Source organism: Protopterus annectens, chromosome 13.part0, assembly GCF_019279795.1.
Source record: "Protopterus annectens isolate FY-2018-M chromosome 13.part0, PAN1.0, whole genome shotgun sequence".
Classification (NCBI taxonomy): domain Eukaryota; kingdom Metazoa; phylum Chordata; order Ceratodontiformes; family Protopteridae; genus Protopterus; species Protopterus annectens.
This window is the reverse complement of record NC_056747.1, coordinates 266,673,176-266,701,076: the sequence shown is the minus strand read 5'-3', so window position 1 is coordinate 266,701,076 and position 27,901 is coordinate 266,673,176. Positions and strand designations below refer to the sequence as shown.

Below are 27,901 nucleotides of genomic sequence, written 5' to 3'. Positions count from 1 at the left end.
GGAAAGACACTGATTATGAATTTTCAGGTCAGGTTTCCATTTCTTCTGATTCCTCTTCTGATCAGGAATTTTCTGTTCCACCCTATGAGGATTATGATGCAGAAGAATCCATCCCATCTGCATCTCCTCCTGAGGGTTATTCTTTTTGAGAAACCTTGCATACTTTAAGGGAACATTTTCATTGGGAGAGTCAGGATTTCTCTGAATCAAAAAAGAGGCTTAGGGATTTCCTTCTTCTTCTTCAGCATAGGCCGTTGGCAATACCTCCTGTATTAGACATTGTTGATGATGTGTTTTTGGAATCAAGCATGGCTCCTGATTCCCTACCTCTGGCTCCTAGTAAGCCAGACAGATATTACAGGGTTCCTGACTCCCACAAATTTCTATTCAAAAATCCTGCTGCTGATCCTGAGACTATCTCACAGGGTCCCAAGGGTGCAAAGGCCTCTACAGCCACAAATTTTACCCCCTCTGATAGAGATTCCAGGGCGCTGGATAGATGGGGAAAGAAGGTTTATATGTCTGCAACCTTGGCAATTAGGAGCTTAAACTGCCAGTTTCATATGCTTAAATATCAACAACATGTTATGGGCTTATTGAAACAGAAAATGAGGTTGATTTCGGATTGTGTGGAAAATAAAGAATTACAGGAATTATTGCATTCATCAGAACAGGTTGGAAAGCATACTTTGCAATGTGGTTTTTATTCCTTGGAGGCCTCTTGCAGGGCCACAGTTACTGAATCTGTGATTAGAAGGCATGCCTGGCTCAAGGAGCAAAATCTGCCTGATCATGTTAAAGCTAAATTGTTGGATGCCCCCTTGCAGCATGATACTCTGTTTGGTAATAAGGCAGAAGAGGTTTTAAAGAAAATGGAAGACAAAGCTAAATCTATGCAAACTGTAAAAGATTTCTTACAAGTGCAGCCACCCAGGTTCAGTAGGCACTGACCTACTAAAAACTGGTCCTTTCCTGTGTCCAACAGAGCCTCTCAAGGCAAATCCAGGTGCTCAAAAGGCTCTAGATACTAATAGGGTTCTTACAGGTCAAAGCAATGGGGTGCCTCTACCTCCAAATCTGGAGGAAACAAAGCACAACCCTACAGTAAGAAGTCTCAATGACTTCCCTCTACTTTCACCAAGCACTTATCGTTTGGCAGCCCCCTTGGGGGGGGGGGGATAGCACTTCATGCTCAAAATTGGCAGTTAATTACCCAGGACAAGTGGCTATTAAACATAGTATCCCAGGGGTACAGATTTCATTTCATACTTTGCCAGTTCCAAACGGTTGCCCAGATCTGCCACAAAATCGATGGGTAGAGGCTCAGAAACAAGTTACATCGCTCATGGATATGGGGGCTATTCAACCAGTGCCAGAACAGGAAAAAGGACAAGGTTTTTATTCGACTTTTCCTGGTACCCAGAAAAGACAATGCCTGGCATCCAATACTGGACTTATCGATTCTGGACACATTCCTGGATATTCCAAAATTCAAAATGTTGACTTTACAACAGCTACTGCCTATGCTGGGCAGGAACACTTGGTTAGTGACCCTAGACTTAAAAGAGGCATACCTGCATATCCCAATAAGGGAATCGTGCAGAAGATACCTCCACTTCAAAGCAGGTTTTTTGCATTACCAATTCTCTGCACTGCCCTTTGGCTTATCTACTGCACCCAGGGTCTTTACAAAGTGCCTGGCACCAGTAATTGCATTCTGCAGACAAAGAAGCATACAAATCTATCCTTACTTGGACGACTGTCTCATTCAAGCAGAAAACAAGGACATTCTTCTTCAACATCTGGCGTTTGTAAAAAGGCTTCTAACATGCCTAGGGTACACAATAAATGAAAAGAAATCCCAACTGGTACCCTCTCAAATAATTACATTCCTGGGTGCAAGCTTGAATACAACTGCCCAGATGGCTTACCTTACGCCAGACAAACAAAGGCAACTGACAACATACTTCAAACAGATGGCAACAAAAAAACAGTTATCTGCAAGGCAAATTTTGCAGGCTTTGGGGTTCATGGCATCCTGCATTCTACTAATTCCACATGCAAGACTGCATATGAGTAAACTTCAATGGTACGTAAAAAGTTTATGGAGTCAACATGGTCACAGTCTGGAAACAATTATTCCTCTCATTCACTGCCTACAACAGGAGTATCTTTGGGCAGAGACATATCACCAAAACAAGGGACTGTCATTCACTCTACCCCCTGTCACCCAAACCCTAACTACAGATGCATCAGACTATGCTTGGGGGGGCCCACCTGGTGGGGAGATGCATTCAAGGCAAATGGAGCCCAAAACAAATGCATCTGCATATCAACCAAAAAGAGATGCTAGCTGTTCAGAATGCTCTGTCAGCCTTCAAGGACTTACTTCATCTAGGACAACTATTGATAAAGACGTACAACACCACGGTTATGTGGTACATAAACAAGCAGGGGGGTACACATTCCTACCCCATTTGCAGACTAGCCATGGCATTGTGGAACACCGCTTTGACTTACCAAATACATCTTCAAGCTCAATTCCTGCCAGGAAAACAAAATACTCTGGCAGATGACCTAAGCAGAAATCTTATGGACCCACACAAGTGGAAACTGGATCCACAAATCTTCAGCTTGTTAACACAGAAATGGGGGAGCCCAGACATAGATCTATTTACCTCTCCCCAAAATTATCAACTGGACAAATTCTGCACAAGGACTTATCACAGACAAGCATGGAAAGTGGATGCCCTATCCTTCAGTTGGAAAAACCTATCAGTCTATGCCTTTCCCCCTCTGCCTCTTCTCTCCAAGGTCTTACTAAAGGTCAGACAGGAAAAACCAAAAATGATCCTAATTGCTCTGGACTGGCCTCACTAGCACTGATACCCTATTCTAAGGAATATGTCTCAACTCCTTCCTTGGTACTTGCCTCAAATACCTCATCTACTGTCTCAGCAGAACAGTCAAATTCTGCACACTCCGCTCCAAACTCTGAACCTTGCAGCATGGCTGATCATTTAATTATTCAAACAACACCTCTCAGTAAATCTGTGATGGATGTCATTTTGGAGGCCAGAAGGCCTAGTTCTAGAAAATCTTATGCTGATAAATGGAAGATATTCTGTGCTTGGAACCAAGCACAAGGAACGGACACAGCAAAGCCAAATATCCCTCAGATTTTACAATATTTGACTGAGATGCTTGACAAGAGACTATTTCTTTCTTCAATAAAAATCCATGCCTCTGCCATCTAGGCCCATTACAACATGGAGCCTCCCCTCTTTTCTCATCCTAACAGTATCTTAGAGGGGCCAAAAATTTAAGGCCTCCTAGAAGAAAGAACTCACCCTGCCTCCTTTTGTACCAGCAGCTACTGCAGGTATAAATTTTTTTATCTTGGAAAACAGCTTTCCTATTGGCAATCACTTCAGCAAGAAGGGTTTCAGAGCTATAGGCTCTCATGGCTGTGGAGCCTTTTATTACATTTTACCAGGACAGGGTGTCCCTCAGGACCAATCCTTCTTTTATGCCTAAGGTGGTATCCAGTGTGGCTCTTAACTAAACAATGCCAACTTTTTACCCAAATCCGCAGAACAAGGGGAAGCGGATTCTGCATTCATTGGATCTACACAGACAACTAAGATTCTACTTAAACAGGACCATATCTGTAAGAAAGTCTGAGCAACTACTGGTGGCATTTGCTGCAGGATCAGAGGGGAAGGCAATATCAAAGCAGACTATTTCTAAGTGGATAAGCCACTGCATTCGTTTCTGCTACTTGCACCATGGTAAGCCTGTGCCCAAGGGGATCAGGTCACATTCCACCAGGGCTGCCTCTACCTCAGCAGCTTTTCTCAGAGGATTTCCAACCAAAGACATTCTAGAAGCTTCTACTTGGAGCTCGGTTCATACCTTCACAAAGCATTATCATTTGCCTCTCTTCTCCAAATCCAGGGCAGGCTTTGCCACTGCAGTCCTGCAGGGCCTTATAGCTGCTCCTAATGCTATCTAGTTCCATCATCCCATCCATAACTTTGGGATTCTACCCAAATGTAATGACTGCAACAGTGAAACACGAAGAACATAGTACAGCTGTGTCCACTTATCATAAATGTAGATGTTAGAGTGTATTCACTGTTGCAGTCCGGGTTACCCACCCACCATCTCCCTTTTCTATAACTTCTCTTTCCATCACTATATTCTAAAACCTTTGCGGTGTATTTGCTTTTAGATGAAGGTAAAGTTTATGTTGCTAAGTGCATTTACATTTATATTTCTGTGTATATATATATATATATATATATATATATATATATATATATATATATATATATATATATATATATATATATATATATATATATTTTTTTTTTTTTTTGCTCCCCATTTGGGGAGCACCTGACATCTGGGGCAAGAAAAACTGAATAAAATGGTGTCGGCTGCCTGTTTTATACCCCTGATGACCTGACATCATTGAAGAGGAGACAGCAACCGATGCAGGACCCAAGACTTTGTTATTCAGGCCAACTGAGGGCAACCTGCCAGCAGATTACCCAAATGTAATTGATTGCAACAGTAAATACACTCGAACATCTACATTTATGGTAAGTGTACACAGCTGTACTGTATACACTTCAGATATGATAAGAGTGTTAGGTTTATATATCCAAAAACTTTTGACCGCTCATATACAGTTATAGCAGTAACTCACGGCTGGGTGTAGGTAATGTTGGATTTACCCAATGTTGGCATGGTTTGTCACGTGGTTAGGTTACTTAGAGTAGTTTGTTGGTTAGAGCCTGGGTTAAGAAATGTGTCAGTTATAGTTTCAGTGGAAGAGATGATAATGTTTCTATAATTTTCTGATGGATTAGTGTTGAGTTATTAAGAGAATTATTGGCAAGAGAGGCGGTGTTGGAAAACTGTCCTATTATAAGTTTTTTGTTTCTTTTCAAATTGTTTTTAATTTGTATTGACAGCAAACATTTGCTTATTTCTAAGATCACTGTTGTTTATTTCTTAAGAATTGGTACTTTTTCTGTAATGTTGGGTTGTTGAGGTGGAGGACAGGCTGCAAAAGCACACAGGTCATAATATATGTAGAGCTGATAATGTTTTCTCTCTTGCACAGGTAAATGTCTGGATTAAAACCCTTGGCTTAATTCAATATCCAGTTTTAAGTGGAAACAAGTAAATAAGAAAACACTGAATTTAATGAAAAGTGTTCCTTTAGCAATAACTGTTTGTCTTTAGATGCCTGTAGATGAGGACTACATTTTTTCCTTTTATGTTTCTGTGGAGACAAGCTGATAATAGGGCAATAAAAATAGAACACTGGTTTCTTCAAAGCTAAAAGTTAATATTTTCTGAAAGCATACAAGCAGTTTTTTCACATTTGAGAGAGGAATAAAGATAAAAAAATAGATACCAGTTAGTATAAGTAGAAGTGCAGGCAATAACATCTTCTTAGAATGGATAACCTCAATTTTAGGTTAATTCATTACAGCTTAGTGCGCCTCCAGGTGATTCTGTAGTTACCTCCTATTGCACCTACATACAGAGTATCAAAATATTTTATCTTGACACATATGTGATGGCAAACACAATTGTATTCATATTTGTGAAAGTATTTGTTAGAACTGTAAGGTGATAACTTTATTTTTTTAAAGGCTCAAGCTAGACCCACTAGGAGGTAAAGGTACACACTCAAAAGAGCTGGAATGGAGGGAGATAAGGCCAGTTTTTGCAGCTGTTTGTTTGGGACAGTTGTTCCTATTAGAGGAGGGTTAAACTTCATTATTTGAAGATGTACATAGTTTTGGGTGTTTGTATTAAGTTAACAGGTTCTAGGGGTAGTTTGATGATGTTTTTTTATTTTTTATTTATGCATTTTGAGAGTATTCATTAAAACAAAAAGCCTTGTAAAATGTTACATAGGTTCCAATGTTAATGATAAGAAAAAATGTGTAAAGGACTAACCTGCCGAGCATTAGTCAGTGCATGTATTACAAAAGCTGGAAATAGCTAAAACCATATAATAGGAGGGAATAATACCTTTTTATCATAATGGTGACACGTTCCATGTTATCTTGGAATGTGAATGGTCTCACAGGTATAAATGAAAAGGAAAGAACATGTTATTATATTAAGAAATGCAGAGTGCAAATAGCAAGGAGATACATTTGGAACGAACTAAGCTTGTGAATTTCATAAAGAAAGACTTTCAAAATGGATCTTAAGCAGACTTATGAGGGACAGAGTAAATTGCTGTTCATTGCTAGAGGAGCTCGAATTGTGATAGAAAAAGAAGGAAAGAAAGATTATAGTGGCATATTTGTGGTAGTAAGGGGCTACTGGCAAAGGATTAGGATTTATGTTGTCTTGTATTTATATTCCACCTAAAACTGCCATTACTTATCTTTAAATTTTGGGGGGGAGAAATAATCAACTTTCAGCAGGGAATATTACTTGATTTTCAGCAATGATAATGTATTTTGGGGAGTCTAGAAGGAAATGTATAACAAAAATGGGTAGATTTCTGAAGAAATGTATGAAAATCTTTGGTATGGAAGAAGTGAATTAAGCAGTAGTAACTCAGAATTTACATGTTATTCCCCGAGCTACAATATCTGGGCTTGACTACACAGAAATTATATTTCACAGGAACATGTGCATTTAATTGAGAACTTTGACACACACATCCAATAACTATTTTAGATCATGCATCAATAATTACTAAGATAAAAACACAGGGTAATGCAGTAAAGATGAGACGCTGATACTCCCCCACATATTTAAGAAATGGGTATTGGAAATTATTTGGGGGTTATTAGTGAAGTTAGTACTTCAGAAATTATAGCTAGTGAGTTGGGATAAAAAGCAAGTGGAGTTTAAAAAATAGGGTATAAATAAAAGAAAGAGATATAGTAAAAATGTAACAAGAATTATTTAGTGGGACTGACAAAGGTTAAAGTATTACAGAATAATCTGAATCTCCCAGAACAAGAGCAGCCACAATTGCAGACTGCTAAAGAGAAAATAATGGAAACCCAGGTAATATGTTTGAGTTAAGAAAGATCATTGTTTAGAATCTATTTTTGATAATGCCAGAGCACAAAAACTTTTGGCACAACGACTTACACAACAGAAAGTAGAAAGGGTTGTTAGTAAACTTAGGGAGCCTATACCAAGAAAAGTAACTAGAGATCCTGTAGAGGTATTAAACATATTTCAGAAAGTTTGTGAAATTTTGTATAAAGCCGATAAGAGGATAAATCAAGAAAAAGCACACATGCAACTATTTATAGAAAACTTAAATATGTAAGGTTAGAAGTAGATGTGGCTCAACAATTAACAGTTATGATAGGAGGAGATATAAAAATGGTGATATATAACCAATCTGCAGGAACGTCTCCAGGAATAGATTGTATTCTGGTGAAAGTTGGGAAGCTAGATGGGAAGAAAGTGATAAAGATCTGGAAGGTTTTGTTTAACAGTATTATAAAAGTAGGGTAAGCACAAACATCCTGGAAAAAAAGTTGTGGTAAAGACCCATTAGATTCAACTTCATATAGACCCATTTCAATTGTAAACCATGATTATAAAGTGTTTGTCTATAATAGCTAAAGGAATGGCAAAGATGATGTCAACATTGATCTAGATTATTGTGTTTTGTGGAGGGGAGGTAAGCTTTTCACATCATTAATTAGACCATTGATGATGCAGAAGGAAGCAGAATGCATGAAAATACAGCTGCTGTTGGTGAGCCTTGATGCAGAAGAATGCATTTGACAGAGTATGCTGGGATTTTATGAGTACGGTAGTGGAAGCATTTGCATTTCCTGATAATAATAATAATATGGTTAATTAGGAGAATATATGAAGGATCAAAGGCAAAAATCAAAGTGAAAAGGTTCCTGTCCAGGCAGGGGTTTCCTCTTTTGCAATTGTTGTTTGCGTTTTATTTAAAATCCATTGCCAAAGAAAATAAGGATACGGAAGTTCAGTTCAAGGATAGAATTTGTATGATATTCAGGGAAAGTTGGCTTCATTTGCAGATGATATCATTTTGTACCTGATAGAATCCAAAAAGGACATCCAAGTGTTATAGAACATTCTCAGATAGTTCTGTTTTTTTTTTTTTTTTTTGGTGATATACAATTAATGAATCTAAAACAAAGGCTTTTGCTGTAAATTGTGTACCCACACATGAAGTGGTTGTGCAGTACCCATATTTATAGGGACATGATAAAATGAAGTGTTTAGGAGTATGGGTTAAAAAGGATTCCATTATAGCAGCTAAGGATATGTGGGAAGAGACTAAACTAAAGGTAATACTAAAGCTGAGAAACTGGAAGCTCTTGTCTGTGGATATGGATAGCAAGATGCAAGTAGTAAAATGTTTTATTCCCTTTAGTTTTATTCACAGGTCAGGCATATTTTATCAACCAAAGGAGAAGTTGTGGATAATTGATAAAGAGTTGAAGGATTTTATCTGGGAGAGGAAAGAGGGCAAGAGTCAAGTGAGATAACTTGATCCTTCCAAAAGAACAAGGTGATTTACGATTGCCTGATTTGAAGGGATATTTTAGAGCTATACAGTTAAGGCTGTTATGCGTAACACAAACAGAAAGCTACAATTCAGAGTAAAAAGGGATGATGATGAAGCAGAGGTATAATTTGAGAAATAAGGAAAGAGGCTAATTTTGGATGCAGATCCTTAAGGAGAATAACAGCAGTCATACAGAATATTGTATTCATAAAGTAGCAGAAAGTATACTAAGAAGTAAGACAACACAGGAGTGGAGCAAGGAAATTCTGCTGATAGGTATGTCTGCAATTAGGGGTACAGAGAATAGGAAGGAGAATTCTGGGAATTACTGGAGGAAGCTAGCAAAGAAACCAATGTATGAGGAACAGATATTTAGAGAAGGAAAGGTAATAGAATGGAAAGAGGTCAAGAAGGCATTTTAACTGCAGGCAACAAATGACCTTCCTCATCAGGAATTGATAATCAGAATACAGGCAAAAAGAAAGGACTGGAGGGATCTTAAATGAAAGACCTGTGCTGCCTGAGGTTTTAGTCACATCTAGAATAGAAGCCGCTGGTAAAAAAAGGATAATTAGTAGGGCATATAAAATATTGAACAATAACTACAGGGATCAATCAGAAGAGGTCAGAAAAGACTGGGAAGAGAGTTGAGATAAGCAATTCACAAAGAAAGAATGGGAAGACATATGTATGGCTACCAAATATGCAACAAAACCTAGAAGATTTAGGATTTTTTCCTGGAAGTGTTTACATACCCAAACCAAGGACAGTTCTGGCGTAGCAGCTTTCTACGTACAAAAGGAATGCTGGAGATATGGATAGCAGAAAGGGCATCAGTGAAGTTTAACAATGCGTTTTCAGGGTAATCAGTTTGGTAAATGAAAGGCCTATTGATAAAATTCAGGTAAGAATCAAGCATAGCCAGTTTATGTGGAAAGAAAGGTCTACCAGTCAGTATTTGGCATGTAGGTTTCATAGCTATGAAGGATCAGTAGGAAAGCACTGGACAGTGGTCACTTAAGAAGTATGGCAACATTTTAGGGTTAATCCACCAATTTTGATAAATATAGAATTGTATTTCAACCATGTTATTGCACATTACTTAGGATTAAGTACTCAAAATAGTAGTAAATAAGTGACAGTAAAGTATGTGTCTGACACTATAAACATGTATTGCAAGTGTATATTGATGACATTTTGAATACTTACAAAAAGTGGTATATCACACTGTAAGTGAAGCATTTTGTATGCTAGCGTGGGTTATAGCTGAAAAGGATCCTAACACCAACCTTCCTACTCAAAATGCAAATGTAGATAATTGAAGCATGACAGACTGTGCAAGATCTTAATATGTGCTATAAGTTCACACCAGGTCATAAGACTGATTGCTGAGTGCTTTCTTGCTCTTGTATTTCTGTGAAAAGTCCATTAAAATCTGGACTTCTTTTTACAAAGCAGCACTGCTTATTTGATCTGATGTGCTGCACAAACAGTGCATTTGTTGTTTTTATGATTTTTTTTTGTGTTGATCATCACAGTTTTAGCAGCACTGCATCCATGTACATAGTACAACTTTATGTACTGCCCTTGGCTAAGCATTCTTTGATGGATAAATGGTTTTCCATGGAGTTTTGCTTTTATTATTATTCTCATTTGGGTGTTTGTACTGAGACAATTTCAGAAATGGGCAGTGATTGTCCACTCTTAGATGCAATTGTGTGCATCTGTTTTGTCTAGAGGGTAATGATGATAGCTGAAGTCCACAATAAGCAGCTAAAAAACAATTACCGGGGTGCATTAAAATAATACAAACACTCCAGGTGCCTCATTTCTAAGATGAGAAATTATTTGCCATCGTAAATGACGTTATGTAAATTATTATATTATTATATATATATATATATATATATATATATATATATATATATATATATATAATAATTAATATATAATAATATAATTATTATAATGTAAATTATGTAAATGTAAGTTGTTTTACCTAAAGTATCTTAAACGGTTAGTGACTGAACAGAAACTTGTAGGTGTTTCATGCGGCAAGTGTTCTGTTCAGTGTGATGGTCATGATGCATCAAGTCATTTCTAAAGCCTTAGTCAAACTGTTTGGGAGGGAATATGTTTTCATAGCTGTGATCTAGATATCCCACCACTACCCACCAATTAATATGTGATGACCCACCACTGCCAACCAGTAATCAGGGAACCTCAATCCTCACCCTTGACAACAGTGAGGGACATTCACTGAGAGGATAACGGGTACACGCACATTATTTCCAGATACAGCTCTTTACATCAAGTGCGATTTCCCTTAAGAGCACACACAGACTACAGTCAGTCTGGGCCTGGTTTCTCTATCTTTCTCCATATAGCCAATAAGACTTCCCACTGGCACACCTATAGTGTTGAGATCTCAGCTGAGTGAAGAAGCCAAGGCCTCCAGCAATCCTCTCTGTCCAACCAGTGCTTCGTGCCCCTGCCCAAGTAGCTGACACGCACAGTCTTTGAGGTTTGATTTACACACACACCTATACATACACCTTGGAAGGATAGCACAGGTTTACTAGCTATGCCCCCTTCTGCCCAGACTATAAGGTAGTTTTTACTGCCACCAGTCACTCCTGCCAGCTACCTTAAGGCTCTTCCAAGGGTACCTAATATACTGAGTAATAATAATAATACAAATGGTAGTTTGACCAAGAGCAAGGCTATTAGGAGTGGCCCACACAGTGTCACCAAATAAATGTATAAGTACTCTCAAAACTTAAATATCTCTACACAGATCAGCCAAAGAACAAAACAATACTAAATGTATATTCACAGTGACATCACAGTTCAAAACCACAGGACATATTTAAAATAACATTGCAGTACTGGCTCACATAAGCTTTGCTGTATTCCTAACTGTATCTAAGAGAGTTATGCTTTTACCTAGAAACTTACTTCATTAGAGCAAGGCAGATGTGGTGAATGGTTCTTATTATTGTCTGGTCCAAGACAGAATGCAGACTGCTCTGTCTCAATAAGAGAATTCTCAAAATAATATCTAAAATATTACCGCTGGGATAGCTTGCAGAATTGCATCATTTCTGGTCATCTGACTTCTAGTTCTTATGCAAACCCTCATTGCTGAAGCTGGTAGTATTTAGCATCTACCTGTAGAAATACTCCTACAAGGGCTTTTGTTCAGATCTTTGGTAGATGCTGGAAGTTATAAAACAATTACTTTCAGTCATGCTTCCAAAGTAGCAATTACTTCACTCTAAAGACAATACAGAAAGCTTCCTAGTACAGACTTTCGGTCACTAGCTGCAATGAAAAATCTTTATGGCATAGCCTATAAAGTAATTTAATTTCAGATACTTTACTAAAGTTTGCTGGACTGAGGTAAACCTCCTGTATTCCTGCTTCCACTATTAAAATATATACTTTTAAACAGTTACAGTATTGCATGTATATTTCTGTTTTCTTCCAGTAGGGCACACTGTGGATACATTTTAACACAGCACTTTGCAAGTACCTTTTCAACACAAACATCTGTACAGGGCAGTTTTGGTATACACATGACATACAGTTCTAATACATTTGCAACACAAGCATCTTAGTAACTTACCAATTTGTTTGATATTCACAAATGACATATAATGATTTACAAAATTCCAGCTAGCTTTGCTGGCAGTACCACCTTTCGTCACAACAACTTCAGAATATTTTTTTTTTTACTTTGACCTGCAGAATGTTACATATCTAGAAATGACACCATTTTCTATCACATTCATGTAAATGTTATAAAAGCTATGTCTGCAGAAAAAGTTCAGTATCGGGGCTTATGTGACCTCCCGTGTTTTGATCAGAAATTAAATGTTTATAATGTAGATGAGAGTGCATAATATACACACACTACCTCAAGCATTATTCCTTGCTTAAAGTATGGTTCGGAGTATGATGAGCTGTAACTCAAATCATTAGAATGTTCTTGGTCTTGAATGGACTGCTTTATTACTTAAATGCATGTCTTGGTGTGATTTATTATACTTAAAATTGACTCTAAGTAGGTTACTGAAACAGATAAACTGATCTGAAGTTTTTGCTTTGTGTGTATGTGCTTGTGCGAGTGTGAATGTATGTATACATACAGGTCTACTTCATATGAGTGAAAGCCCATATGAACGAATCAGACATTACTAAGACAAATTTAACGAAACTGCAAAAAAACGAAAATTGAAAAACCCGAGTCTCACATAAATGAAAACTGCTCACCGGTTGTCTCCAACCAATCCATCAAGCTATCTTCTTACAAAAAAAAAACAAACTAAAAACCTTCCAGTATACTTCCTTCATTTTTGCAAGTGGGCAAGCCCCCCTACACCCCCACAGCCCCCCTGCAAATTAAATATGTCAACTCCCAAGATCGTACTGTCTTACACATACGTAGCTTATTTTTGCTGATATGAGATTTGGGTTTTTCAATTTTCGTTTTTTTGCAGTTTTGTTAAATTCATCTCAGTAATGTCAAATTCATTTCATATAGGCTTTCGCTCATATGAAGTAGACCCATGCATACACAAGTATAGATAGATGTGTACATATAGTGACTTAATGCAGAATCAGGGGACTTCTCTCAGCCATTGAAATTGTTGGAGTATTTCACTGGCACTGTATGAAATAAGTTGACTTCTGCAAGGCTGCTTTCCAGGAAATTAAGCTAAAATACACTGCCATCTCATTACTACTGATTAAAAGGTAATTACGCATATGCAAAGGAAGGTGTATTTGTAAAAAGTGCAGAAAAAGTTGTAGGTATTGGCAAAAGAAAACTTCTACAGATTTGACAAGCAAATAACCAAAGTTTGAGTACTGCCGAAAAGCCTAGGTCTTGCATCACATCTGTTGGTAGCACAAGTCTAAAACTGCACTTGGGTTTTCAGCTTAACAATAGTTTTTAAGACTGTTAAAAAGTGAAACATTTTTTACTGAAATGAGATTTTTCAGAACAGTCCACACTGCCATCAGATGGACAAGAGGTATTTTTCACTTTGTTACTGGGATCAAGACTCATTAATTGAAAAATACTTTACTATTTTTGTAACATATTAAAATATTCAGGCATACTGTCACAGTTTCCTGCATTGTTATGTTAGTCAGCGTCCTGTTTGACATTTATTTTGCTGAAAGCCAAACCAATACCCCAGAAGAGTGGTTGATCTAGTTTGCTGACCACTACATGCTGGGCAGTTATCCATTCATTCAATGATACTGAATAGCTCCACCCAGGGCTGGATTATGCACATAACTGGTGTATTGAAAATAGTGTAAAATTAAACAATAAAAAAAGAGCAACATAGCATTCGGCATAAAAGCTGCTCCCACCTCACATGTTGTAAATGGTACTCTTCACAAAGAGAATATCATAAACGACCTTTGTACTTATATGGACTTACAGGCTCACTGTCATTCGATCATCATGTTTCCACCATAGTCAGGAAATCCTTATGTCAGTCCCAGTTAATTACGAGGGAGCATCTACAAGAGCCAAATATATCATCAATACATCATTAAATACATTGCCCTTCTGTTTATACTTTATATTAAACTTGGTGTGTCTTGCAGTGGCTTCCATGCCTTTTTGAATGTTTAAAAAGTTTTTTTTGTTGTTTCTTTTACAAGTTTGTACATTGCCCCCTTTGGCAAGTAGAAATCTAAGCATATTGGTCAGCTGGAAAGCCTCCAAAAGATGTCTAACCAAGAAAATTCAATGTCTTAAATCTGTCAACTATCCCAAAAGGTTAGCACAACTCTCTTTATGAGCAGTAGCCTATGAGCTGCTCTGAAGTGACCTGTTTGTAGCTTTTTGAGACATGAAAGACCCAATCCTATTTGACCTCCTATTTCTTTGCAAAACCAGTGCCTCTACAAACACCTGCACTAGAGACCTAAACCTACTCGGAAACATAAACAAGGCTAGTTGGAGGGATAGGTTCCTAACAGAGTATTCCCAGCCCATGGAATGAATTGCAACTACAGGTTAAACAAAGTACTACTTTGACTATGTTTAAAGCTAATCTTGATGACTGGCTGGGCAGACACAAATTTACACAGCTTATCCTGTACACCCTTGCTTGACAACGGTGGCAAGCACTCATAAGTTTGTCCGCTTAAAGGTATATATGGCTAGGAATTTTATGGTCCCTGTGATCGCTTACTTAGTGTTATGCCTATGCTTGCCCCCCACAGGACATAACTGGCAAAGCCAACACTGACCCTAATGGAAGACTAACCAGCAGTAACTGTTGGCCTAGTGTGGCTAAAGGAAGGAGAAATTAAGGGTACTTGTATTACCAGCTTTTCAGTTTGGGGGGAAGGTCCTTGTGAAGTTTTGAGGCAATACCACATGGCTGTTAGGATTAAACGCATACAAGCATCCCTGAGGTGCATTTTGACATGCATGAAAAACTGATGTTTTATTTGTAGTGGACTTTGGGTTGGGGGGGGGGGCTTACTGGGAGGAAAAAGGCTTCCTTAAATGTAACAACAAAATGCTGCATCTCTGTTCATAGTTGAATCACAAGAATTCTTTGAGGGGCACAGGGCAGGATCCACCATCTAGTGGTAATAGTGGGGAATGCTCAGCAGGGTACTGTAGCATCAAAGAAAACTCTCTAATGGTCATGGACAATTAGCCTAAGTATTTGTTTTATTTTAAGAGGTGTGATTTTAGGAAGTTATATATTGCTGTTCCACTGGAAAAAGTTGGGAGTCACACTAATCTGACCTACCTGGGAACAGATGGTTTAAAACAGAAGCATATTTTCTATACTGAAAGAATCTGTATATTTTTCTACTGTATTACTCAGAGCTCATAGCTTAGTAAGAGAAAAAGACTGTATTTCTGTTTGTGTGAAGTCAAATTAAGTATTACTTGCCTGCTGTAAAATCAGCCAGCACTAAATGCTGTTTGTGCAGTGCTGTCTAGCTGTTAGGTATGTAGGACAGAAAGTACTGGGAAAAACTGAGGCATTACCAGACTGAAGGCATTGTCCCCTGGTAGTTGTTCCCATATTCATTTTACTCTGTTTCTTTTTGCAGATGGCATCGGCTACAGATTCTCGCTATGGACAGAAGGAGTCCTCAGATCAGAACTTTGACTACATGTTTAAGATTTTGATAATTGGCAACAGCAGTGTTGGAAAAACATCCTTCCTGTTTCGATATGCTGATGATTCCTTCACACCTGCCTTTGTCAGCACAGTTGGAATTGATTTCAAAGTAAAAACTATATACAGAAATGACAAACGGATTAAACTCCAAATATGGGTAAGTCCATTTCTACAGCTGTATTTGTCAGTTTAGATGAGGAGATGGTTTCCCGAGGTAGCATACTGTATGAAAATATTGTAGTAAAGCATAGAAAGAGCAGTGCCTTAATTAGGGTTGGATATGAATTCTTTGTTCCATTAGCTTTAGCAGGTTATAAGAAAAATGCTGTTTTTCTTTTTGTCTTCATCATTCTAATAGCTTTTCTGAGCTCCAGTAATAAAAAAAAAGCTTCTCATTAAATGAGAACATTGCAGCTTCTTCACCTTCACAGCTTCTTGGAAGAAAGCATTTTTGTGACAGCTCTGGTTTTAAATTATGCAGCGGCTGGGAAGGTGGGAACATTTTTTATGACACTGACTTTTAAAAAGGGTGTTTGGTTCATCAGCTGTCAGGCACCCCAGTGCTGAAAAAGAACGTCATGGAAGAACAGCTGCTGCCTGAGTGTTTTTGTGCAGCGTGCTGTCTTAAGTTAGGTGCCGTGATTTATTACATGTGCTTCATAATCTGTAATTACCATAGCTGCTTCAGATTTTGGGAAGGGGCGGTGGTAACAGTTTCTGTTGCCAGTAATTCTAGAGGGAACAGGCTTGCCTTATAAATTCAAGGATTGCTTCATCCTGAATTTTATGCAGTTATACTTGACTGAATGGAATTGTCAGCATTTTTTATTGATTATCTATATTTTATTATTTTCATTAACGTTTTTATTGGTTTCATAGAGGATACCATTCCTGCTAGGTTGTGGAGGTGATGCAATGACCCAAAAATTGTGTGTGTTTTCTTCAAGATTACACAGTACACAAAATGATTGTACATCATCTTTGAATATGGCATATTTATGGTCACTGTTTGCATTAATGTCCATAAAGTGTGTCTGATAAGGTGGAGATTGTGAGACCATACATAATGTCAGTATTTATACAAGATGTAAGTTTATATATTAAGTGTATAATTTTCCTTTAGAAAGTGTGTGTGTGTGTATATGTATGTGCATTCTTGAATATGTATGCATTGTGGGTTTTACTTATAAAGCAGAAAGATACTTGGGAATGTTGCATTTCAAAAAGAACTGCAAAAGCAAATCTCAGGCATTTCCATGTCCTTTTCCACGTAGTTGTTCTCCTTCTCTCCGTCTTCCAGTTTTCCAAAGATCAGAGTCTCTTCTTTTCTGGATGCTTCTGCTTGACCATAATTCAGGCCTGACTTGGCCTGTTTCCTAGTGATTGCTGGATATTTCAGGATTTATTTATTTATTTATTATTTGTTTACCTGGAAAGTCCAACTGGGACGCAGCCCAATTTCAGCAGAGGCCCCTGGGAGAAAAGCTCCAACTTACATTTAACTAGGTAGAATTTACAACATCCAGCAGAGTAGACATTTGTAGATTCCATACTTATGTTACATAAAATGGATTGACGGGGATTACATATTTATGTTACAGAACATGTTTTAAGAAGCATGCATATACAGACATTGCATTGATTTCTGCACTCTATATGAAAACTAATGATATCAGCAGGCATATACAGACATTACATTGATGTGAACACCCTGTATAAAACAAGACATGAAAGGATCTTACATGCTGTGATGTACATTTAGTAAATATATCCTGGGTTATTGAATGAGAATATACTATGAGTTTTAGTCAGTCCTACAGCAGTGCCTAGAGTGTATTCAGATTGGCCACAGGTAATGCTAGCAGTGGTACAGTAGGAAGCAGCCATCAGATCGGGACACAGTAATGGTTGTATAAGAAGTAGCCCATAGAACAAAGGATGATCCCTTAACTTTTAGTGTACCAACGCATGTATGAGAGGTGGTATTAGCAATGTAGGATCGCATTCCTGCATGCAGTTCCAGATGATCTGCTGTGGCTGTGTCCTCTTCTTGTGTATGAGACAGAGTGATTCCATTATCTCTGTGCTGTCAAAAAGGATTAGTATCAATAGGAGAAAATGCTGAAGTCTTCCCCACCCCACTTTAACCTTATAGCCAGTCCCTTGGTATTACATATCTGTTCTCTAAGCTGGGGCATTGCTGGCCAGTTTGATTACTGACCTTGTGTGTTACTGTTGGTGAGTGCTTTCTGTTACAAAACTATACACTGCCCAGTCAGAGAGAGTCCGGAATCAGTGACCCTCTGTTCCTTTTCTCACCAGGAGCAAAGCAGTAACACTCATACCAAACTGACACCTAAGAAGCTGTTATCGGACTGTCCAGTGATTCCTAGTCCCCAGGAATGCTAGAAATTAATCTCCCTCTGCTTCTTCTTTCAAAGGATCAAAACAGAAGCACGAATAGCAAGATGGTTCCTGATAAGTGGACTGCAAGCTCTGTATAATTGATAGCCTTGTTCCAGATGTTGCAGATTTTAAAAGTAAAGTGAGAAAAACTGGTTAACACTAGAGAATATTATAGCAATAACCCATGCCTGGGTGTGGGTAATGCTGGATTTACCCATGGTTGGCGTGGTTTGGTCATGAGGGCGAAGCCTGAGTGGCCAAACAAAGCCAACCGTGGGTAAATCCAGCATTACCCACACCCAGAAGTGGGTTATTGCTATTATACAATGACATTATTTAAGAAAAAAAATAATTACTTTTCTTAAATAATGGCATTGTATAATGCATCCTTGCAGCCCTTCCGCAGCTGTCTGGTATTCTGAGGCAGTTCTGATGTACTGCGCATGCATATGCCTATGCAGTACTTCAGAGCTGTGGGCAAAAGCAATGGAGAAAGCAAGATCTCCGTTGCTTTTTACTGTTTCGCTATGTTAAATGGGTTTAACATAGCGAGACAGCTTTAAAAAAAAGCAACGGAGATCTCAGTTGCTTTTTTTTAAACCTGTCTCGCTATGTTAAACTCCTTTAATATAGCGAGACAGTGTTTTAAAAAAGACTTGCACTAATGGAAAAGGTCCGGGCGACCGGACCTTTTTCCATTAGTATAAGTCGATTTACAATGTGCACGCTGACCAATCAGTGTGCACGTTTTGGGAAATTAATGGGGGGTCATGGTATAATGTAGCATTTTGTATGTAGAAAGACAGGAAAAAATGGTAACTCAAACTTTAGAAGTTAAGGGGAGGGCCTTCGTTGTTTGATTTTTTTATTGCTCACTAATATAAGCAGATGAGATGAGACAAGGAGGAGTTTCCAAAGACAAGTTTATAGTAAGGGCATGCAACTCCAGATTAATAAATTTAAAAGAACAGAACAGATTAGCTAATGGGTGGGTGCTCAGTATTCTCGCTTTATAAAATACAATGGGAGGCTAATTAATTTAAGTAATTTATGGGAAGTGACTTCATAAAAATGATGCATCTATATTTACCAATGACAGCCAATGAAAGAAGAGCTGTCAAGAATGTTGCAATTAAATTTACAAAAGGGTCAGAAAGCTAGAGAGCCAATGAATTTTAAAACCATAACAGGAAGAGGGTGGGGAAAAATCTTCCAATTCACACAACAGTGTATAGCAGAGTTTGAGTAAGCTCATTCAATAAACATTGAACATTTTTTTCTGTCTTTAAAAGGAGTAGTTATTTAATGTCATAGGTGATTTAACCTTAGGTGACCTATTCTAATTTCTGTGACTCATCAACATACATAGCTTTGATTCCTTTACTAACAAAAACTTTTACTATGCAATGGAAAATGTAGCGATGTATGAAATGCACCACAATCTGCAAAATACAATAAAAATGTAAAGGAAAAGCAAACCAACCTTTCCCCCAAATATTGTGTACAGAGTTTAAGTTATTGAGTAAAGTCTCAAAATGATTTCTTTCCCCTTTTAAATAAAATACCTAGTTCCTAGCTCCTCCCTCACTTCACAAGTGCGTAACCTTAGGTGTCCTGTTCTAATTTCAGTCGCTCATCAACCGACACAGCTTTGGTTCCTTTCGTAAGCAACACTCTTAATGTATAATGGGAAATACTGTACAATAATAAATGCACCACAATATACAAAAATATAAGATTTTTTTTTAAGAAAAACAAACCAACCTTTCACACATCAGTCTGTCGGAGTCTGAGTGAACAATATTGTACAGCAGAAAAATGTTATGAGTCTTAGAAAACAGCAATCCTGCAGTGGGTTTAGATGTGCCTCTTGGAAGACCCCCCCCCAAGACCCTATATCAGATTCTAAGGTTGCACCACTTTACAGGTTAGGAAAAGCTACATTATCAGAAATAAAAGTTTCTGATAAGTTGGATTTCTGTTAATGGCTTTTACTGAATAGTAGGAATGTTTGCCAGCTCCCCATAAAAGCCACTGTATAGTATGAAAGATTAATAATTTAGAAGCAAATTGATGGAACTGCAACCTAAGTTATCAAGGTAGTCCCTGTGTGAAGGATTACACGGAAAAATAAAAGAGCCAGTAAGGAAAATAAAGCTTAAACTGCAAAGGTGCTATGACTACTACCAAATGGGAAGAAAGTCTGCCTTGTTGAACTGAGCACTGGGTGATGAAGAGCTTTCATTGATGAAAATATTCAGTGAAATCCTTACAATGAATGTTAGAACTGAAGAACACTTGTCTGGTAAGACGATAAAGTATCAGGAGATGGAGGCAGTGATAATTCGGACATTTTGTAGCAGCTTAAATCCGAAAGAAGACCGTTAAAATTAAGATCAGAGGATGTGGAAACGAGGCATGAAGCAGTTGTACAAAACTGGCAGGAATGGAAGACTGCACCAGGTGTAACACTGTGGTTTGTGACTATGCAAGAAAAGGCAGAGGGGGCATGTTGCAATATATTTATGCAGAAATTAATAGATGCCTGGACTTCTCTCCTACATTCAGAAACAAAATAGGGTCAGCACACTGGCTGCTGGGCCATACCAAGGTAAAATGTAGCTTCTTCAGCCACTAATAGTCTGGTTTGAAACTTATAAGATTTACAGATTGGTGCTGTCTAAGGTCTGTAAGCCTGTGGTGCACCTCTTCAAGTGTGGATTGAGCAAGGCTACTGAGTAACTCATTTCTTGAGGTAGATGAAGCAGTGAGGACATTACAGAGTTACCAGCCTGCTGAGTTATCAGTTGTATCTAAAGGAGTGGTATAGATGGAGCATCAGAACCAACAGTTGAAAGTACTGTATTCCAGGCATTGGAGAGACGAGACGAGATTAAACTATTTATGATCTTTATGCATCGAATGCTTACAAGAGTGAAATGTTTCCTTGTGGTCAGATCATCACAACAACCTTGTCTGCATATCAAGTGGATGGACAGTGCAGTCTGCTGGCTGGTAAAGATGAGCTGTGCTGAGAGAGGAAGTCCTTAAGCCCTTATGGAGGAAGTCCTTAAGCCCTTATGGAAGTATATCTAGAAACAGGTTAAATATTGAAGCTTGTGGTCATGATGACAGATATGGCAACTCAGCCAAGTTTGATTGGTTGATTAATGAACAAACAGATTAAAACTGTAGAGGGAAATCTTCAATGGGGGCCAGAGATTATGATGTGTACAAGTAGTGTCAGTTAAAAGACATCTGCTGCTATGATACCTTTATTTTTTCTTTTATGGTCTAATGAGCAGTCTCTGTGAAGAATAGTCTATATTTATTAATAATGCTTGTGCAGTTAATTGGCTGCTGAGAGGTATTTATACTAAGAAGCAGTTTCATAATAGTATAACTTATTTTTTCTTTATTTCTTTCTTTACTTATGAAGTCCAAGGAGAAATGTGCAATAATGCAAACGAGTGCACATTTTGATTTCAGTTATTGTTTATGTTTCAAGAAAGAAATCTCGAGGCAACACCATAAACAGCGAAGGAGACGTTAATTCACATAAACACAGAACCAAAAAAAAAAGTGAGCACTTTCACATTCCAAAGAACGCTTCTTCAGGCTTAATTACTTCAACAGAGGAACATCCATTTAAATACATGCTTAGTCATTTAACCAATTGAATAGCAGTGTAGTTTTCAAAAAACTAATAATTGTAGCATGTAATAATTTTACAGCTTATGGCATTCCTACTGTCTGTTCAAAGCACCTCAATAATTTATATGACTCTTATAACAATCCTATAATAATAATAGCAAACATTTAAAAATCATTAAAAAAAAATATATATATATATATATATATATATATATATGTGTTTATGTAGATATATATATATATATATATATATATATATATATATATATATATATATTTATATATAATGTGTGTGTGTGTGTATGTCTATAAATTGAGATAATTTGCATCTTGATAAAATGTCACTAGATGGCAGTATATCACCTTAAAATCAGTGAAAAACATGGATTAATATAAAAAGGTGTGAACGGTCCCAGAATCAAATAAATCTTTGTGAATCATATTCAGCAGTGTAAAATAACATTTAAAATAACATTTAGAGTATGAAAATACATATATATTCCAGAAACTCGTATCTGAATCGCTCTACAAAAATAGGGTACATCTGAACTAATAGATTGTTAGGAGTGTACATTCATGTATAGGTGTGTGTGTGTGTGTGTGTGTGTGTGTGTGTGTGTGTGTGTGTGTGTGTGTGTGTGTGTATATATATGTGTGTGAATATATATATATATATATATATATATATATATATATATATATATATATATATATATATATATAATGTATAGATAAAGAGATGTATAAAACTTGAATACTTCTATAAATATAAGCAGTAAAAATATATAAAACATATATTTGTAGAAATATATGTATATTTTATTATTTTTATTATTTTACATTTGTTGACCAGGCTAGTCCAACTGGATATATGTCCATTTTCAGTGGAGGCCCGAGGGGAAAAGCTCCAACAAACACAAAAAAAAACACAATATCATTTATAATATTTACAAATACAGCTAAATTTACAGATACTCATCTCATTCATTACATTTTGTTGCATTTCAGTAAACAGGAATCATGGTACATTTCAGCTATGGTTAGCCATTCAAAAAAAATTCCTAATAAAAATTTTATATAAGAGAATACTTTGTATTTAGAGAGACTGGACACACTGTATTTTAAGAGAATAAATCTAGACACAGAGTAGTTGAAGAGAAAAAAAATCTATAATAGAATATCTAGTAGCTTATAAGTAGTCTGGGATAAGCAGAGCTAAGTTTAATCAGATGGATAGATGCCTAGTCAGGTTTAGTACAGGGGCACAACCAGTGTGCTGTAAGGTAGTTTGTCTATTTTTGAAGAGTGATGGAGAGGGAAGAGAGGAAAGGTCACTGGGGAGAAGATTCCAAGTTTTTCCAGCAGCATTAGAGAAGAGAGATTCACCAGCCTTGTTGTTAGGTTTAGAGGTATGTAGAAGATTTTTGTGTGAGGAACGTAGTGATTTCAGATTTGTATATGGAGTGATGAGGGTAGATAGAATAGGGGTAATAAATGGTTTATAGAGAGTTTTGTGGATAGTGGTTAGTTGATGGAATTTAATCACGCTTTGTAGTTCAAGCCATCCTAGCTGCTTTATATTTATGCAGTGGTGGGTTCTGTAAAGGTTTCCTGTTGCAACTCTAGTGATGTTATTGTAGGAAGTTTCCAGTTTGCTGAGGTTATTTTTTGAAAGGTTAGTAAAAATAGGTGAGGCATAGAGGAGAGTAGAGATTAGATGAGTGTGAGCTATGGTTGTTGTAGCTGTGGGGGAAAGGTAAGGTTTAATCCTATAGAGGGAGTCAAGTTTTTTGTTGACAGTTTTTATTGTATTGTTGATATGGGTGTCAAAGTTCAGATTGTTATCTATGGTGATACCCAATAGTTTGGTGGTTGGCTCGGGTGATATAATGGTACCATTGGTGGATGCAACTGAGAAATCAAGTGGAGAGGACTTGTGAGTTGGATTAAAGAGGAGGAGTTTAGTTTTTTGGGGTTCAAAAGAAGGCAATGCTGTGTAAACCATTGTTCAACTGTGTTAAATGTCTTCTAGGTAAGAGAGAGGAGTTCATATGTGGATTTGGCTGAGCATATTAGTGTGGAGTCATCAGCATATTGTATGCATGTGGCTTGGGGGATGGCTAGATGAAGGTCGTTAATAAATATTGAGAAGAGGAGAGGTCCTATTATGGACCCTTGAGGGACACCTAAGGTAACTGATTGGAGGGTTGAAAGAGTCTTATGCCAAATTACTGCCGGTTATCTTTTGTCTAGGTAGGAATGGAACCATTTTATGGTAGGTGCATCTAAAGATAGGGATTTGAGTATGTTGATGAGAATCTGATGATTGACCATGCCAAATGCTTTGGACAGGTCAATGAATAGTGCTGAAGAAAGGTTATTAAGGTTACGGTTTTTGTTTATGCAATCTGTAAAGGAAAGAAGGGCGGTGGTGGTGCTATGTGAGGGTCTGAAACCATGTTGACAGCTGGAAAGTAAGTTATTTTGAGTTAAGTGGTCAAGTAATTGCCTATGGATACATTTCTCCATGATTTTTGCCAAGGGTGAAAGAAGGGCAATAGGGCGGTAATTGGAGAGCTCATAGGAGTGTCCACCTTTATGGAGGGGGATAATATGAGAGACTTTCCATAAGCTTGGTATGTGACCTTAAGTAATAGTCCTATTGATCAGAATGGAAATAGGATAAGCTATAGCTTTGGCTGATAGCCGTAGGAAATCAGCAGGTAGTTGATCTGCTGAGGGAGAGCATGGTTTTAGTTTTTGTATGAGGGTTAGAATATATGTAGTTGGTACTGGTTTCAAGTGAAAAGGAGGGGGTGAGGCAGAGTTATAAGAAGGCAGAGTAAAGCTATTAGGTGATAACTGACTAGCTAGCGTTTGGATAGTATTAGTAAAGAAGGTATTAATTGTATTGGCTGTATTCATGGGATTAGTATGGTCAGTATTTTGAGGGTTAGTTGTGGTGGAATGGCCTGGGTGGAGTAATTGATTAATGCTAGTCCAGAATTTTTGAGGGTTGTTTTGATTAGTTTGTTGGAATTTTTGGTAGTAGTTTCTTTTATCAGAGAGTATAGCTTTCTTTGTCATTTCTTAACTGTCTAAAGGTTTGTTGGTCAACAGGGTTTTTAGTCATTCTCCATTTGGCCCAATGTTTATTTCTAAGGTGCATTTTCAGTTTGGTTACTTTTGAAAGCCATGGGGCAGACTTGGTTTTAACTCTAATTAATCTGGTTGGAGCATGTTGGTTGAGAATGGTGAGGAAGTTAGAGTTAAAGTAATTGATGGCTTCTTCTAAAGGGAGCTGTTTTAATGGAGACCAATTGCAAGCCCTTAGTTCTTGTTCAAATAGCTCAGGGTGAAAGTTCTGTTTGGATCTGATATTTTTGACAGATGTTAGATTGGGAGTATGGGTTTTGTGCCTGATAATATAGGTAAGTAAGTGGTCACTTATATCATCAGGGAGGGTTTCTGAATCATAATTATGAGGGGGATGGTTAGTGAGAATCCAGTCTAATATTCTTCCTTTCTGGTTAGCTTTATTGATCCTGGTGGGGGATGTAATAGTTTGAGGAAAAAACATATAGGTTAATGTGGGTTGTAGGGAGGCTGCTACAATAGCAGTTCCAGTCAATGTTTATATCTCCTAGGATTATTGTTTCTTGAGGCAAGTGTTGGGATAGCCAGCAAAGATGGCTATAAATGTATAAAATATATATAAAACTATTCAGTTGTTCTAAAGTGCTTCTTATGTGCATTCATTCCCAATAATATATGTATAAAAATGTATATAAAACCACTACGCGCCTTCATTCCCAACAGTGAAAGATCTATCAAACAAGAAGGGTTTCAGATATCAGGATGTTTAAATAGTTTAGCACTGGCCATAAATGAAGACTGATTACAATTTCTACAGGCAAATATACCTTTCCTTTCTGATTGTACCCAGTGTGTCATATTCTTGTCATAATATAACATCCTTTTTAAAGATTTAGTGTTCCTATATGAGTAACTGGGTTGAGTGCCAACTATTCCTAAAATCGTCTCATCTACTGTCAGTATGTTCCGGTGTTTCCTCACTATATCCCTGATATTATTATTGTTACTAGTGTATGGAATAGTGAGTCTATTCATCTGTGTGGATGCATTTCTTCTTTCACGTTTGTAATTCCTGTCTTTATGGAAGAAGGGTTTACCCTTCCCTTGTCTTTCCATAGCTAAATTGTCAAGTAACGCCTTACTTTCTCTAATCTTATAATCTCTTTCCTTAAATTAATTTTTCAGAGTATTGTGTGTCTCATTAAAAGTTGAGTCCTGATTTGTTAGATACATTTGCCTGTAGAAATTGAAATTAGTGTTCATTTATGGCCAATGCTAATGTGTTTAAACATCCTGATACAGGTAAAGTTTACACCTGTAAACATTGTGTAGACTGTAAATCACGTGGCCTTGTGTACCTAGCCCGGTGCCAGAAATGTCATTCCTTTTACATAGGAAAGACAAATAGAACGATATGCGAAAGAGTTAGGGAACCACCTATATGCCATCCGTAGAGAAGATCGGAATGCTTTAGCCAAGCATACTGTAAATCATGATTTAACCCATAAATTTGTCTTCATAGTGATAGAACTTATAACAAACAACATCAGACTAGGGAACATCAGGAATCACACTGAAAAAGATGAGAATAAATGGATTCTGAAGCTACAAGCAGACAAGTGACATGGGTTAAATGAAAAAGTTTCTTTGAAACCCTTCTTGGTTGATAGACCTTCCGCCCACTGATTATATTGTTGGGAATGAATGCACATAAGAAGCACTTTAGAACAATTGAATAGTTTTATATACATTTTTATACATATATTTCTATATATATATATATTTGTTTTTTACTGCTTATGTTTATAGAGTTATTCAAGTTTTATATATCTCTTTATTTTTTATCTTAGATACTTATACTTGAATGTACACTGCTAACAATCTATTAGTTCAGATGTACCTATTTTTGTAGAGAGATTCAGATATGAGTTTCCGGAATATATATGTATTTTCATACTCTAAATGTTATTTTACACTGTTGAATGTGATTCACAGAGTTTTATTTGATTTTGGGGCCATTCACAACTTTTTATATTAATCCATGTTTTTCAGTGATTTTAAGATGATATACTGCCATCTAGTGACATTTTATCAAGATGCAAATGATCTCAATTTATACACATACATATATCTATATATATATATATATATATATATATATATATATATACTTTTTTTTTAAATGTTTGCTATTATTATTAGATACATAATTGTTATAAGATTGTTATAAGAGTCATATAATTTATTGAGGTGCTTTGAACACAGTAGGAATGCCATAAGCTGTAAAATGATTACATGCTGCAGTTATTAATTTTTTGAAAACTACATTGCTATTTGAATGGCTAAAAGACTAGCTAAGTATGTATCTAAATGGATGTTCCTCTGCTGAAGTAATTAAGTCTGCAGAAGCGTTCTTTGGAACGCGAAAGTGCTCACTTTTTTATTTGGTTCTGTGTTTATGTGAATTAAAGTCTCGTTCGCTGTTTATGGTGTTGCCTTGAGATTTCTTCATTGGATTACAGTATATTATACTGCTGAGGCACTTTACCCTGAAGACTGAGTTTTTTTCTACTTTCTATTGTTTGTGTTTATCAAGAAGGGAGGTTTCTGCTAAGTAAAGTGTACATGAATTGATGATTGTTTTAGGAGGGGACATAAATTGGAGTGGGAGCACTGGCTGAGAAATCTTTCCCTCCACTTTGTCTTATTTGTTGGAGTAGATTCAGGTCTGTAGTCCTAGTGTTGGTAGGACAGTTTGATTGTTTTGTAGATATAAGAGTTTGTAGAGTACCGGATCCCTTAAGCCCTATTAGCAAGGCACATATTGCCTGTAAGGGGTCTATATGAATATAGAAGTATAACCTACAGTCTCTTGGTAGCTCAAGTCTTTTAAATCCATGATCTTTTAGTTTAAAGAACCTTTGATGTCTTTCTAGTTGGTTGATATGCTTAGTAAGGTACTTTCCAAAGGGAGGATGCCACTCCACAGCACTTCACCTGTGGGACAAAGCCCACAGGT

General features: G+C 37.1%; 1 protein-coding gene across 3 annotated transcripts in view; it reads left to right on the top strand.

Annotated features, from left to right (window-relative positions):
- RAB3A (RAB3A, member RAS oncogene family) overlaps window positions 1-27,901 on the top strand; it is a 388,099-nt gene that overhangs the window by 231,023 nt on the left and 129,175 nt on the right. For all 3 annotated transcript variants that reach the window (XM_044053827.1, XM_044053828.1, XM_044053829.1), the window contains one exon: window positions 15,656-15,883. In XM_044053827.1, the coding sequence (XP_043909762.1) occupies window positions 15,656-15,883 (228 nt within the window). The remainder of the gene's footprint in view (window positions 1-15,655; window positions 15,884-27,901) is intronic.